The following is a 15,296-nucleotide window of genomic DNA, read 5'->3' as shown; positions in this document are numbered from 1 at the left end:
AGAAAAAATACTTATATTCTAACAGGAAGGATTGAGTCGTTTGTGACTTTATTTTCAAAAGTAGGCTTTTTTACATTGTTCGTGCAAAATTCATTGTCTCTGAAGATAATGATACGTATTTCATCAGAGCAGTTTTGAAAGAAAATTGTTTGTCAGCCTCTTTAGAAAGGATCATGTTTTGCCTTCAGTTACTAAATGATGCATATCTTATGTCTGTCTTGATGTCTATGAAAACATCGCAAGTGAGAGATGTCTCGACTCATACTCTTTGTAATTGACTAACAGGTGGATTACTGTCAAGTTATTCAGTTCATAGCAATGGCCATCTTTTTGGGATATAAAAATATTCATACTGAAGTACATCATAGAGGAAACTAACAGACCACTTGGGAAACAATTAGCATATAGGAGTCATCTTTGAATATTCCAAGCACTCACTTTTAGGAGACTTAATCCTATGGTATCCATATGGTATCCTCATAGCTTTTCCATTGCCATGTTCACTGATCTGATAAACTTGAAAGTATGGTGCAAAATATAATGTAAAAAAAAAAAACTATTTTCTGATCAAATGAGCCCTTGTTATTCTATTTCGCTGAATTCTTAGCTCAGATACAATAGTTGCACTTTTACAGAATAGTATCTCAAGGAGCTATACAGCTATTAATTAATTAATCTGGAGGGGCATTCACAAAATCGATGCTCAACTAGGAATGCTGCTGTTGTACAAAAAGTGTTTGAGAGTAAATTTGTATTCAACCGTGCTGGAATAAACGATATGCGTGCACCTTGTCAGCAGTATATTTAATTCAGAGTTGTCTGGTTACATGTGATTTTACACACATTTCAGCTAAATCAAATGCAAAGCAATCTATTCAGGAATATTGTGTATGTTCTCTACACTCTTTAGAGGACTATGGGCTTGATCCAAAGCCTACTGCAGTCAGTGGAAAGACTCCCATTAACGTCAAGGAGTTTTAGATTAGGCCTTATTCATGTTGCCTTTTAATGAGCAAAAGATATCATATGGATATTTATACCTACCCGCTGATGGTCAGTCTGTCAATTCTCATAAAGCCAGCAGGACTGGAGCTGTTCATTACAGCTTTGGTCTATTAAATAAGTCAGTACCGAACCAGTGGCCCAGCATAGTATTAGAGAGCACTATGCTTTTGGAAGTGCTATCTTTTGGGTGAAAAAATTAAAGTCCTAAAGTCCTATGCTCCTGTTAAAACTCCCATGACGTTTTCTACAAGGGTAGAGATATTAGCTCCGGTGCCCTGGCACAAATCCAAAGGGGTTATTGCATTTCTTCTACCAAAAATCCAGTTCTGCTGTTTCAGTTGGATAAGGTACTGCATTCTTCTCTTCTGGTCCTGAACTCAGTGCAGGGCTCCTGTTCACTGATTAAGTGGCCAGAGGTGGCGGTGGTTGGGTTTCTGTGATGGATGAATTGATCTGCATATGTATTGATAGATAGCTACTACAGTCAGTAAAGTTATACCACATTGAACTTTTTTGTTGAAAGTGTAAAATAAATGCCAGTTATTGATCCAGATCAGTCTCTTCCATGGTAACATATGAGGAGGAGACTATGGCGGAGCATCCATTTGGAGAGGTTCTCTCTGTTTGTCCATAGAAAAAACCATGGGAGTTGGTGCCTCCAAATTTGCAGGATTCCTTGGGCTCCACTGCATGTCAGAACCATCAGGGCAAAAGCCTTGGTCCTTCATATTAGCTCTAGCCCCTAGTGGAAGCTCCTCTCACAGCCTGGCAGCACGGTTCCATTGGAACAAAGCACAAGTGACCACCCCTGACCTGGCTGCCTCCAGGACCTACAAAAACACACACAAAGATAATAAGACTGTATAATCCTTTTTGCATAAGATCCACAAGGAGGATAATGTCTATTGCCACCCCCATCCCAGCCTGCCAGTTCCCCCCAGACTCTGCCTCCTTCCATTTCTCTTTGCATATTCTCAAACCTCTGGAGGAGATGGACTGGCATTGCAGAAGCACTAAGACCACTTCTGTGCAGTAGGGGAGACCTGCATGCAGAAGAGGCCCTACATGCATGCATCTGGGGGAGATAATCTAAGTCTTTATTATGCAATAAGTATTTCGGGAGTAATTAAAGTTGCTACTGCTGTACACGTTAAATCTACTCTTAATTTTAGTTAACTGCGCCAGTACACCAACCATAGTCCAGTAATATTCAATATATTCATTAATGATTTGGATAATGGAGTGAGGAGAGTATGTTTATAATATTTGTGGATGATATCAGGATGAGAGGGGTTGTAAGCACTTTGGGAGACAGACTTAGAATTTATGGGCAGCGCGTGGCTCTGGCATTCGGGGAGGCTGGTGCAAGCGATGGAAGCTCCCCTGGCACCCGGACTGTTGCCCCACCCCTCTCAGCCTCCTCCCCCGGAGGCTCCACCCATACTTCGCCTTAGGCCCCACATCTATTCCACCCCAGGTCCCGTTCCCACTCGGCCCCCTCCCCACTCGCTCCTCTCCTCTGCCGCAGATGGGGCCACGGGGGAAGAGTGTGGGTGGGGCCATGGCCTAGGTGTACCCTCCACACTCTCAAATGTGGTCGGTCGGTGGCTGTTTGGGGAACCTTAGCCTCCCCTGTCCTATTATACCCATGTTAGAATTCAAGAAGACCTTGATAAATTGGAGAATTGGTCTGAAATCAACAAGATAAATATAGTATTTTGTATTTGTCTTTACTGAATTGTAGAAAAGAAAAAACATGCTCAACCTCAACATGGGGAATAACTGGCTAGGCAGTAGTCCTGCCGAAGAGGATGTGGTATTATGGTAGATCACAAATTGAACATGAGCCAACAATATAATGCAGTTGCACAAAAGGCTAATGTCATTGTAGGGTGTATTAACAGAAGCCTTCCACTCCACTTGACACTGGTGACATAATTGTTCTGCTGTACTTGACATTGGTGAGGCCTCAGATGGACTATAATGTCCAGCTTTGTGTGCCACTCTTTAAGAAAGAGGTGGACAAATTGGAGAGAATCCAGAGGAGAGCAACACAAATGATAAAAGGTTGGAAAACCTGACATATGAGGAAAAATTAAAAAAACAACAACAACTGGGCATGTCTAGTCTTGAGAGAAGAAGACTGAGGGGGGACCTGATAACAAGCTTCAAATATGTTAGGGGCTGTTATACAGAGGTTGATGATCAGTTGATCTCTGTGCCCACTGAAGGTAGGACAAGAAGTAATGGATTTAATTTGCAGCAAAGAGATTTAGGTTAGATATTATGGAAAAAAAATATGTATAAGCTAGTTAAGCTCTGGAATAGGCTTCTAAGGGAGTCTGTGGAATCCTCATCATTGGAGGTTTTTAAGAACCGACTGGACAAACACCTGCCAGGGATGGTCTAGGTTTATTTGGTCCTGCTTTAGCATTCGGGGCTGTACTAGATGACCTCTCAAAGTCTCTTCCAACCTTATATTTCTATTATTTCTATGATTTCCCAAAGCATGGGACATGCAATTGATAGGTAGGGGCAAGGGACATGAAAATGTCCTTGGGTATATGCATGTTTCCTAGTGCCCTGTTTCATGGCGCTGGGTCAGGGGAACAAAGGTCACATGGCAACAGCCTAGAGGTGGGGCTTACTATAAGAGGGAGCCTCTTCAGCCAAAGGAAAAGGAGACTTGGCTGGGGTCCTTGCTACACCAGCTGGGAGATGCTGTAGGTGTAGAAGTCTTTGCTGGGAAAGACTTTAGGAAAGAGGAGTTTTTGGGGAGGAACTGTAGAATGTGGGGGAAAGGGCTAGTAGATGTGTATATAAGTTGCCATAGAGCTGTTTTCCTGAAGGAGAGGCAGGACATAGCGTTCAGTAGTCTGGGAAATGCTGCAGTGCACCCATGTTTGAACACAGAGCTCATTTCTCTGCCCTTTTCCAAGACAGCTGAACACACATCGTTTGGTTATTCACTTTTGAGTCATGAGTGCTGAATGAAATCAATTTGAAAAAGAGTTATTACCTTAACAGGCAGTAAACATTTCTGCCTTGACTGGCAAACAATCATTAAAAGCCTTTATTAAATTTTGCATCTGTTCTGTTCACCACTTAGCCATTTCTTTTCATTCTGAAGGATTATAACCAAGAATGAATGAGTCTCCTCCAAGACAGTCAGGACACAATAAATCTATGAAGTAACTGAATAATCCTTTCCTCCACGTACTCATATTTATTTTTTACATTTGCTAAAAATATTTTCTCTCTTACTTCCCCATGACATCAGGCTTTCAGCCTGTGAATAATGATGCTCGACACCAGGCAGTTTGTTAAAAAATAACCCCAACAACTGGACAGCGTTCAATGCCTTTCCCAACTAAAATCCATATTCCTGTCCCTCACAAACTCACCTTCCCACTGCAGTGCAGTGATGTGTGCATCTTCCGAATGACCAAAACAGACAATTTCAGGTAAAGGGTAAATTAGCCAGGTTCTCCCCAGTATGAGGTAGCAACTATAGTTCACTAGAACAGGACCCCTACGCACAGTGAGACATGCATTTGTCATCTCCAGACTGCATTATTATGGAAGCTCACTGTATTTGAAGAAGAATGTGAAAGCGATTCAAGGATTCCTGGTGGTGCAAAATGCTGCTGCCTGCCTCTTCTGCCATTTAGGTCTCCGTTAGTGTATCAAGCCTGAGCTCCAGTTTCTCGGCTGGCTCCCACTCCATTTCCACTGCCAGATTGATCTGTCCTGATCTTCAAAGCTGTAAATATATCAGATCAAGTCCCAGCTATATTAGCTGTTCCATCTTCACACTGCCAAAACCACAGCCCAGAATGATGTATGTGAGCGCTAAGGACAAGGCATTCTCAGTTGAGGGGACCTCACCATGGAATTAACTAACTTCCAAGAGGAGATTAGAGAAATCCAGAGTGGCCAAGTTTAGGAAACACCACCAAACTTCCTTATTGTGAGAGCTTTTCCAGCATAACCAGAATGACATACATAGCATCAGCTACAACCTTCTTCCCCTCTAACTACCAATGAAAAAGCCCACCCCCAAACAGGGAGAAGAGCCGGCCACTTAGGCTGCCATTGAAAACAAGTTTTAATGGTGGTCTAGACCTCTGTGGTGACACATTTGTGTTTCTTACATTGTAAAGTATGACAGCTCACCATCAGCCACTGCACACAAAAAATGGGGATGGCATGTAAAGCTCAAAAAAGATTTGTTTCATAGCAAATACAATACTTCAGCTAGCGTGAGTTAATGCAGTGAATTCAGAGTGACTCCAGAAACAGCTTGTTCTTATTCTATAGTAATTCCAAGAAATTTGTTTCAGTCAAATGTTTTGCTGATTCAAGTTAAAGTGAAATGCACAAGTTGCAGTCTGCACAGGCTTTGGACCTGATCTTGTCAACTGCTCAATGCCCTAAAAATCCTACCTTAAGGCCCAATCCTGTAAGATACTAGGGCCCTCATGTATACCTGAAACACCTCTGTGATGACCCCCCCCCCCCATCCAGGAAGCTTTACTGTTGACTTCATATGAAAATAACCCAAAACATTGCACTAACCGTATGGTGAAATATAACATTTTGAACAGCAGGATCAGACCCACAGTACTTCAGAACCAAGGCCCCCTAGAATCAGGCTCTTTGTCACTTGCATCTTGAATTGTTTGAAGACACTACATTTCATTGTGACTTGTTTTCTTGTCTTTTAGCTGGATACAGAGAAGACAAAATTGAAGTTGGAACGATGGGCTTCAAGGGAAAGTGGCAGTGGGGGCGGGAAAAGTGAAGCAATGGAATCAAGCGGGGACTGTGACGATGAGGATGGATGTCAAGGATCTGGTGACAGAATTCACACAACAGGTAAATGCAGGGGAAATGTTCTCTGAATATTCATTCACATTTTAAAGCAGGTTTCAACTGAGTAGTGTTTTGGAGCCTTTCCATGAACATGGGTAAAAGAAAACATGATGCTTGTGGAAAGTGAATTTAAACTTATATCTCAAATATTTGCTGAAAGTGAATTTCAAAATTCCATATTGGATTGTAAATCTGAAATTTGCATTGTGTTGGTGACGAGTTTTTTAAAAAAGAAGAGACATTAGGCAACTAACCAAAACAACATAACTTGCAAAGTTGAAATACCGAACATTTGCAACTGCAGCAGGTTGAAAAAATGTCAACTTTTTTTCTGTGGAAACTGAAACCTTTAGCAGAAATGTATTGGTTTTGACAAAATAAGGGGTTTCATGCCTGGAGAGGAGGCTGGAGGGGAGACGAGAGAGACCTCAGAATAGTCAATAACCTAGCATTTAGAAAACTCATCTGAGATGTAGAAGACCCAGATTCAAGTCCTTGCTCTGGTGGGTTGGTTGTGTCTGTGTGTGTTTCTCATGTCTTTTCACAAAGAAATTTCAAAAGGTCTCATTTTTGTTCGTCAGAATGAAAACAAATTTCAAAACCTTGAAATTTTTCCTGATACAAAAATTGCTGCTTTTAGCCAGCACTATTTCCAACAAATGTTTGTGAGCTATTCAGACGTGGAGAAAAGTGTGTTTATGAAAATCAGAAATAATTTTGAATAACAAATAAATTTAGAGATTTTCCACATTCTTCTTACAAACATTTTATAAACAAAGGTTGGGAAACATAGATGAATACATTATCAATTAAAAATTATTTGCTCATCAATTAATATTTCATTGTTTGTGTATTGTATCTAACTTGTGAAAAGACTTCTTCTAGATGCTCCAGATGCAGGAGATTACAGCGATGAAAGTTTTAAGTAATATGTTTTTTGTCTTCATGTGGTACATTATAAACAATAGCCAGGTGCTAAATCGTTTTCAACTGATAATTAAACTATTTATATATTGTAGTACTGTACTGCCAAAATATACAATGGCTCTTTTGTAGTTAGATTTCAAAAATGAAAAAATAGAAGCTTTTGAAATTTGTTTTATTGTTAACTTTAGTAATGTGAAATAAGGAAGCAACATAATGCCTCCTCCTTCATTTTTGCAATCGGTTGAAATAAAATTATTTATGATGAGAAGGTTGTGGATTAAAAAGAATTATATTTGCATAATTAGCTCTTCCATTGATTTAGCTGGGATTATATCAACTAAAAATATAATTACAATTAATTTGACCAAATGCTTTGGATTCAGAACAGTAAGAGTAGCTATTCCTTCTTGTGAAAATTGTAATAGTGTTTTATAATTAATATATTATATTGTATGCAGGTTGCTAGCAGTAAATTTGTTTGGCATATCTAGATGCAATTAAGAGATAAAATGAGATTAGTCTCATTACAAAATGCCTTTACTTTAGTAGAATGTTAAAATATAAAAACACTTCAATTTCATTTAATTTCTTCTTGGTATGTGTCTGTAAACTATGGTGCTTTTTAATTGCAAAGTTACATTACACAACTTGAGATCTACCAAGAGTGCTCTGATTATTGTTTTGTAGATATGCAATGCAAGAAATTTAGCTCACTTGAAGTGAGAACTTCTGAAACTAGTGGCTAAGCACTGAATAGGAGTCTGATCCAAAGCCCACTAAACTCAATGGGGATCTTTCCATTGACTTCAGTGGGCTTTGGATCAGGCCTTAAATGACAACTCTAAAGTATCAGGCTCCATGAATGTTATTGCATGTGATTAAATGTAATAAAAAAGGCTTTCAAAGGGTAAACGTCTTTGGCAGAGCAATAATAATAATGATGATGATTTTAACACCAGGACTATGCAGAAGTCTCCCTAAAGAGGACATGTCTAAGTATCTGACTCTGAAATGATGAAACCAGAATCCAGCACAGTATACTTAAATAGTCATCATTTATTTAAAATCAATATGAAAATAATTTACAAACATTGTGCTTAAAGTCATGCTCTATGGATTGAGAAGCATTGCTGCTGTGAAGTATAGTGTATGGATTACTTACAACTATTTTTTTCAATATTACTGAATCATCCTTCCCTACCTTCCTCCCAACAAAAACAAGAAATCCCCAAAGCACATGGATTTCATCAGCATCTAGATTACCTGCTTCAACATATTCAACTGTAAGCCCATTAAAAGTATCCCTGACCAAAAGTCATTATCTTCCCCAGTTCCCACTTTCTCTAGAAAGAGTGTTAGAGACCAGATCCTGATCTGGTTTAAATCAGTGTATTTATATTGATTTTGATTTACACTAGCTGAGGATCTGATCCCATGCTTGTATATTCCAATTCTGCACTCAGATATTCATACACAGCTCCTCAAGCTTTTACTCACAACCAATATCAATATATTTCACAGTTGTCTGTCTGCACTTTTCAAATCCTGAAGTTTTGTTTGCCATTTTCCAGCTATCTAGAATCTTTTCTGAATATCAGTTAAATTCACCAGTTCCCTTCGTCTCTTCCATTAAGATTTGTACCTGAATACAGTATTATGTAGTGCTTGTGTTTTGTTTTTGGCAGTTGCATATAAGCCTTTTATAGTCAAATCCATCTGTAGCTCTAAAGACCGCTATTTATACATTTAAGCATACTATACTTAATTATATAGCCCGTACCACATGTGTTTACTCAGATGATTTCATACCACTGAGATAAACAAGTTCTGAAGAATTATATATGGTTATGAAGGTGATCACTGACCACAGGTGCCACCTAGGGGTCAGGCAGGGTGTGGCAGGTTCTCTCTTTCCTGTCACCGCATATTAACAGCTGCTTTGATCCTGCGGTGTCCTGTCTCTTTTGTGACTCAGCCCTCTGAGCAGGTCCTGTGGTTATGCCCACCCCTTCAGGGTATATAAAAAAGTCCAGCAACAGGGTAGCTCTTTGGGTTAGGCAAGGGGTCTCTGGGTCTCCACCTAGATTGATGTCTCAGGATCTTGAACCTTCTGTCTTCTGGGCCTTCTCTCCTCTAGACTCCCAATATCAGGGGTAGGCTTCTGCCTTCGGCACCTCCTAAGAGTTAGTAGGGGAACCCAGTCCCACCCTCTCCATTGGGTTCCAATCCACCAAAGTGCCGCACTGCTGCCTCCCTGGAGCACTTCCTACCGGACCCTCTTCCCCAACAGGAAAAGTAAAGACATTAAATAGCTGGAATCAAAGAAAGTCTCAGATCTTCTGAGAATCACCAGTCTCTTCTCTGTGGGTTTGGCAACATCACGACAGCCAGGACTCCGGAGCTCAGGGTGCAGGTCAGTTCATCTCCATTGTCTGATGCCAAGCCACATTGGACTGTTCTTCTTTTGAACTCTTCCTCCAAGCCATGCATGTTTTTCAAGTGGATGGGGTAGGGTTGCCTGCGTCCAGAGCAGCTGCTTAACTCCTTCCTTACTGGTGTGGGGTCACAATGATGAAAGCCATTAAAAAGTTAACATTTTCCAACAGTTACCACTTTCCACAGGCATCTCACATTCCAAGTATAGGGGAACGCTGTGGAAATAGCACTTTGACTCAGATAGCATCATATAGTAACTGTTGGCATGTACTGACACTTTAAAGACAATGCCTATTGATCGTTTGTGACCAAAGCTTTGTAAAGAAAGAATTAGAAAGAAGAAAGTAAGCCATGTAAATGTCTAATAGGGAGGGGGAAACTTACCGTCAGGTCTGAGACCATTCAGATCATGTCGGTTTCTAGGTGTAGGTGTGAACCAACATCCGTCCAACAGGTGTTCGACACTCTGTCCCCAGTCCAGCAGTGCAGTGAGGGACCTGCTTAGCTTTAAGCATGTGAGTAGTCCTATTGATTTCAATGCAACTACTCATAAGCTTGTAGTTCGCACATCTTTAAATGCTTTGCTGCGTTGGGGAGAGTGCTTGGCACTTTGCAGAACTGAGTCACAAAAGTGCATATCAGAGGCTGGATCGGCCCCTTGCAATCCAGCCTGATTAAGGGACACAAGAGTGACTGTGCAAGTTGCAGTCTGGTCCTTCTTTTCCCTTACTTTGGGGAGAAAGAAAGATGTGTCTGTCCTTGTGCTAGTGCTGCTGTGCTGGCCAGCACATTCTAGGGATCAGTCAGCCAAGGTTCCACCTAGTCTCTGCACACCTGCATGGATGGGGAGTAAATGCTGCCTCATAGGAATGACAAATGTTCATCAATAAGCCAAAATTGTATCTGATACAGCAAGCATTGAAAAAGTGCGCAAATGCTGCAATATCTGGATGGTCAGCAGGCTTTCAACAGTGAACAGAGAGTGTTCAATGAGTTTTTTCACATGGCTGTCTATTCAGATACACGATTTTGACAAACGTTTATCAATACAATACTAACCATTTTCTTTCACAACTCTTTCTTACTAACTACTTGTGATACTGCTAAGCTTCTCTTCTTCGATAAGCCTTCTCCTGGTGGTATATCCTGCCTGTTGTCACATTTCTTCTCGTCATCTTAAAGATACATGGCATTTTACTTCATTATAGCATTCAGGCTGAGTTATTATCTTGTGACGTAATTCCAATCCTTGCTTCCTACATGACTATTTAGATGGAGGCCCCTTGCTCTCTCCCCTCCAACACACACACACACACACACACACACACACACACTGTCTTCTCCAAGTATTATAACCAGGTAGTTTATCTGGTTATATATTTCCTCTTGAGGGCACATGAGCAGGTTTTTCCCCCTGAGAGCATCCTTTCTTTTTAAATGCAGAGAAAAGAACTTGCTTTTTCTCTTTAACTTCTGCCTGATTTGTATCAGATCTCAACAGCTGTTGAAGGTTACTGTATTTTTCTCATTGTTCATGAATTCTCTCATCATCAGATTTTCTTTTGCATATCAGAATCCTTTTGTCCTTTATGATGTCCATATCCTCCTTGTTTATCTCTTTTCTAAATATCAGTGTACTGTACAAATTGTCATCTTAATCACACTTCATTCCCATTCACCACGTTATACTTGTATTTATCTAAATATGTAATTCTACAGCTACTGATTTGTGTAATTATTATTATCATCTCAGAATATTGATGGAATATTTGCTGGCAGCCAGCCCACACATCAAATACTCATCTCCACATGTCTTCAGTTCCATTGCTGATTATCCCAGATGGTGTCAATATTGCATTTTCTCAGCTCTTCTGTTCTCCTGTCCTTTGAATCCTCTACATCACACACCATCCCTATGTTACTGGCTTTCTTTATCCATTTTAGGTATTCTTTATTACATGAGATATTGTGTTTCCTACTGAGTTTTTACTACATTCACTAATTCCTTTATTGTTATACCATTCTAAGTGGCTCATCCTGTTCAAAAAAACTGCATAACAACAATTTAATTCTCTACTTAATATTTATTTTGAGAACGGCTCACTGGTTTCAAACTTTTATTTTTGTCATCTTTGTGTGTTGGTGAAGAGGGTTATCTGTTTCTAACTACAGCACAAGCAGGGCCCACCAGTTGGCCTTTAACACCATGGATTGAAACGTTTGTCTCAAGGTCAAACACAACTGAGTCTGTATTCTACTTAGGATAGACTTGAGAGAAGGGGGAGGAACAAGAAGGGGCAGAGGAAAAAAATGCATTAAAAATAGTGTGAAAAAATGGAGGGAAATAAACAAATACAGAAGATCAGATTCTGATTCCAGTTACTTTGGATTGACACTGTTATAACTTCATTATCTCAGTGGTGTTCATCAGGAGATGTTCAGAGAGCAATTCAGAGAAAAGGAACGGAAAAGAGAAATGAAAAATTCTAATGAAAAAACATTTTCACACAGAAGATTTCCCCAAGCCTATTTGTGAAATCTATGTTAAAGTCTGCTAAGTTATAGTAAAGATAATGTGTTGTCATTAGGGAAACATTCAGAAGAGCCTGATTTATACTGAAAAGCATGAGAATGGGGGTGATCATTCTTAACTCCTTTTCCTTTCTTAATATTCACATAACTAGGGATTTGGAGACATTGGGAAATGAAAGTAATAGTGTCTGATTCACTTGCTTTGGATTTACAATGGTGTAACTGAGTTTGCCCCATAATAGCCACTTTCATATCTGGACAAATAAGAGAGACATGAATAGTTGCCAGGCCAAATAAATTGAGTTACTGAGTGATTTAGATCCTCTTCTCTAATAATATCCCATGTTACAGCTGATTGAGTGGCCATGTCCTCTCATAGTTTTCTCCTAACTTTAGTTATAACAGTGGGTAGAATGAGCTGAGCCAAAGAGGACTAAAGCTACTACTGTTAAATAACTTTGGCATCATCTTTGTTCAAAAAGGCGCAAAGGTAATTCATGAAGTTTAATTTTCCATCTCATCAGATGAATATAAATTGCAGCCAATTTGTGCTCACTTTAGCTGGGTTTAGGAATAAATAAAAGGTAAGAACATCTCAGGTACTTACAGTGTAAACCTTCAAATGCACTGTAGAACAAGGGTGAAGTAAGCACAGGGGAGACCGAGGTCAGGACATTTGGGGTTTGTCTATTTGGAATAAATCTATATAACCAAACAGTGATCAGAGATACCACGGTAGATCATTTTGAAGACTTTCTGTCTGAAAATAGTACCATTAATCCTGAGTCCGTTGAAGACTTTATATTGCAATACATTTTATTAACTTTAGCTTGTCACTGATATTTGATTTGATTACTTTACAAGGAAATGATTATTTAAGTACATACATGTCAGGGGTTTGTTTTGTAAATAGCCCTATGTTGGAAGCTCCCCAAACTAATTTTCTGCTCAACTCCCTGTCAGACATTTTTTACAATGCTCTTTTGCAAATACTCATTTTTAAAAGAAAAATCATCTTGACACTGAGCTATGAAGCTACTGATAGAAATGATGGAGCCAGAATGAGAAGGCACATCACTGAGAAGGCGTAGCCTGATGGTATGTGGTAGCTAGAGATGCTTGGAAGCCAAACTGTATAGTAAACTAATATTACTAAACATCAGAGGCTGTATTCTCTGCTTCAAGTCAATAGAGTTAGGTCAGCAAAGAGATTGACCCTAGTTATTGAGAGCGTCTACTTCCATGGAAGTCATTTGCAAGTGACTTGAGTGGAGGAAGTACCAGCCCCAGAGTTTGAAAGGCAGAGTACACAGGAGTGAAAACTCTCTTCCCCTGAATAACTCCCGTAAGCTGTATATGATTTAGCTCCCTCTGACAATAGCTGTAATAGCTCAGTCATGCTGAGTAGCAATGGGATAAATGTGAAGGCGAAGGCAATTTGCCTCCAAAAACACCATAAAGCCAAAATTAATTAGGAGGAGCTAACAATACAAGGGCCTTAGACTTACTCCCAAATAGATAACCATATAACTTAATGGAAGCTGAATCTAAAATGTTAATGGCATTGTGCTATACTGTACATGTAAAAAAAACCCTGCCAGCTTAAGGAAAGTGTTTTCCATTATGAATTAGGCCTGATTCCACACACAGGTATGCTGATCTGGTGAACAAGCAGGCAAGCAGCATCTTAGTGCTTACTCCATGTGCTGCACTACATTGCTCAGAGCCTGTGCACCCCTTCATATCCTTGTCCAGATCTCCTTGCAGAGCAGGTAAAGAGGAAATGTTACAGGTAGAGGGACATAGAGTTAGGACCAAACCAGAGTTAAGAGGCATGACAGCTTGTCTTAGTAGAACCCAGAAGTCTAGCAATTGCTGCTGTTTAAACCCTTGCCCCACCGGCCATTTGTAACTGCCTTGATACACTTAATTCTGATGGAGGCCCCTGCAGCTGTGGGAGGCAATGTAAATGTACATGTGTCTCTCTACAGTAGTCCCTCTCCCTGAACAGAAAGATGGCAAAAGCAGATCCAGAGGTCTTATAGAAACTATCAATTTGAGTTTCTCTAGGCAAACTGAGACAGGTTCCTAAATGATAGGTGGCAGATGACCTTAGATTGACCCAAGTTCTGGGTCAAATTACGTTCACAGCTAGACAGGATCACTAGTCAGATGGTATCACAGGGAGTCTATCACCAGCTTGGCTTGGCAGTGGGCATCCAAGAACTTGAAAAACAATTAGAACCCCTGCTTGGAGTGCCCCATAAATAGAACTTACCTTACCCCCTCGTTACTATGCAATATATTAGGCCTAGCTGCAGAAAGAACTTCTGTATGTACTTAAGGCTTCCTTGGCTCCATAGACAAACACTGAAAACAAATCAGATTTGTGACTTGAAGATGACAAAGGCTGTAAACTTTGTAATGTCCCTATTAAAACCTCCTTCATCTACAGTTCCTCTGACATGCAAGAAGTGATAGCCATGCAGAATGGAAGGTTGGTGGTAGAGGTAGAGTTGAGCTGCAAATGAAAGAAAACTGTGGCTTTTTTTTTCTTGTTTTATGATTTATAAAGATGGCCAGAAGGGTTTCTGTTGTTTTTAAAACAGGGGAGGGGTTATCTTTGCTTATTCTCCCCGCTCCACAAGAAATATCAGCAATGTCAACTCTGGCCTTTCTTGTTTTTATTGGAGAACTCACTGAAGGGCTCAGATTCATAGATTCATAGATTCTAGGGCTGGAAGGGACCCCGAGAGGTCATCGAGTCCAGTCCCCTGCCCTCATGGCAGGACCAAATACTGTCTAGACCATCCCTGATAGACATTTATCTAACCTACTCTTAAATATCTCCAGAGATGGAGATTCCACAAACTCCCTAGGCAGTTTAACCACCCTGACAGTTAGGAACGTTTTCCTAATGTCCAACCTAAATCTTCCTTGCTGCAGTTTAAGCCCATTGCTTCTTGTTCTATCCTTAGAGGCTAAGATGAACAAGTTTTCTCCCTCCTCCTTATGACACCCTTTTAGATACCTGAAAACTGCTATCATGTCCCCTCTCAGTCTTCTCTTTTCCAAACTAAACAAACCCAATTCTTTCAGCCTTCCTTCATAGGTCATGTTCTCTAGACCTTTAATCATTCTTGTTGCTCTTCTCTGGACCCTCTCCAATTTCTCCACATCTTTCTTGAAATGCGGTGCCCAATACTGGACACAATACTCCAGTTGAGGCCTAACCAGCGCAGAGTAGAGTGGAAGAATGACTTCTCGTGTCTTTCTCACAACACACCTGTTAATGCATCCCAGAATCACGTTTGCTTTTTTTGCAACAGCATCACACTGTTGACTCATATTTAGCTTGTGGTCCACTATAACCCCTAGATCCCTTTCTGCCGTACTCCTTCCTAGACAGTCACTTCCCATTCTGTATGTGTAAAACTGATTGTTCCCTCCTAAGTGGAACACTTTGCATTTGTCTTTATTAAACTTCATCCTGTTTACCTCAGACCATTTCTCCAATTTGT

The 15,296-nt window shown here is 40.2% G+C and overlaps 1 protein-coding gene across 1 annotated transcript in view; it reads left to right on the top strand.

The window, feature by feature from the left end:
- Positions 1-15,296, top strand: part of LOC135883987 (glypican-5-like) — a 632,305-nt gene that overhangs the window by 478,922 nt on the left and 138,087 nt on the right. Inside the window, exon 8 of the mRNA XM_065411264.1 lies at positions 5,733-5,883. Coding sequence (XP_065267336.1) covers positions 5,733-5,883 — 151 coding nt within the window. The remainder of the gene's footprint in view (positions 1-5,732; positions 5,884-15,296) is intronic.

Source organism: Emys orbicularis, chromosome 9 (genome assembly GCF_028017835.1).
Source record: "Emys orbicularis isolate rEmyOrb1 chromosome 9, rEmyOrb1.hap1, whole genome shotgun sequence".
Taxonomy (NCBI): Eukaryota; Metazoa; Chordata; order Testudines; family Emydidae; genus Emys; species Emys orbicularis.
Note: the sequence above shows the minus strand (reverse complement) of the source record. Positions and strands in the feature narration are given on the sequence as shown.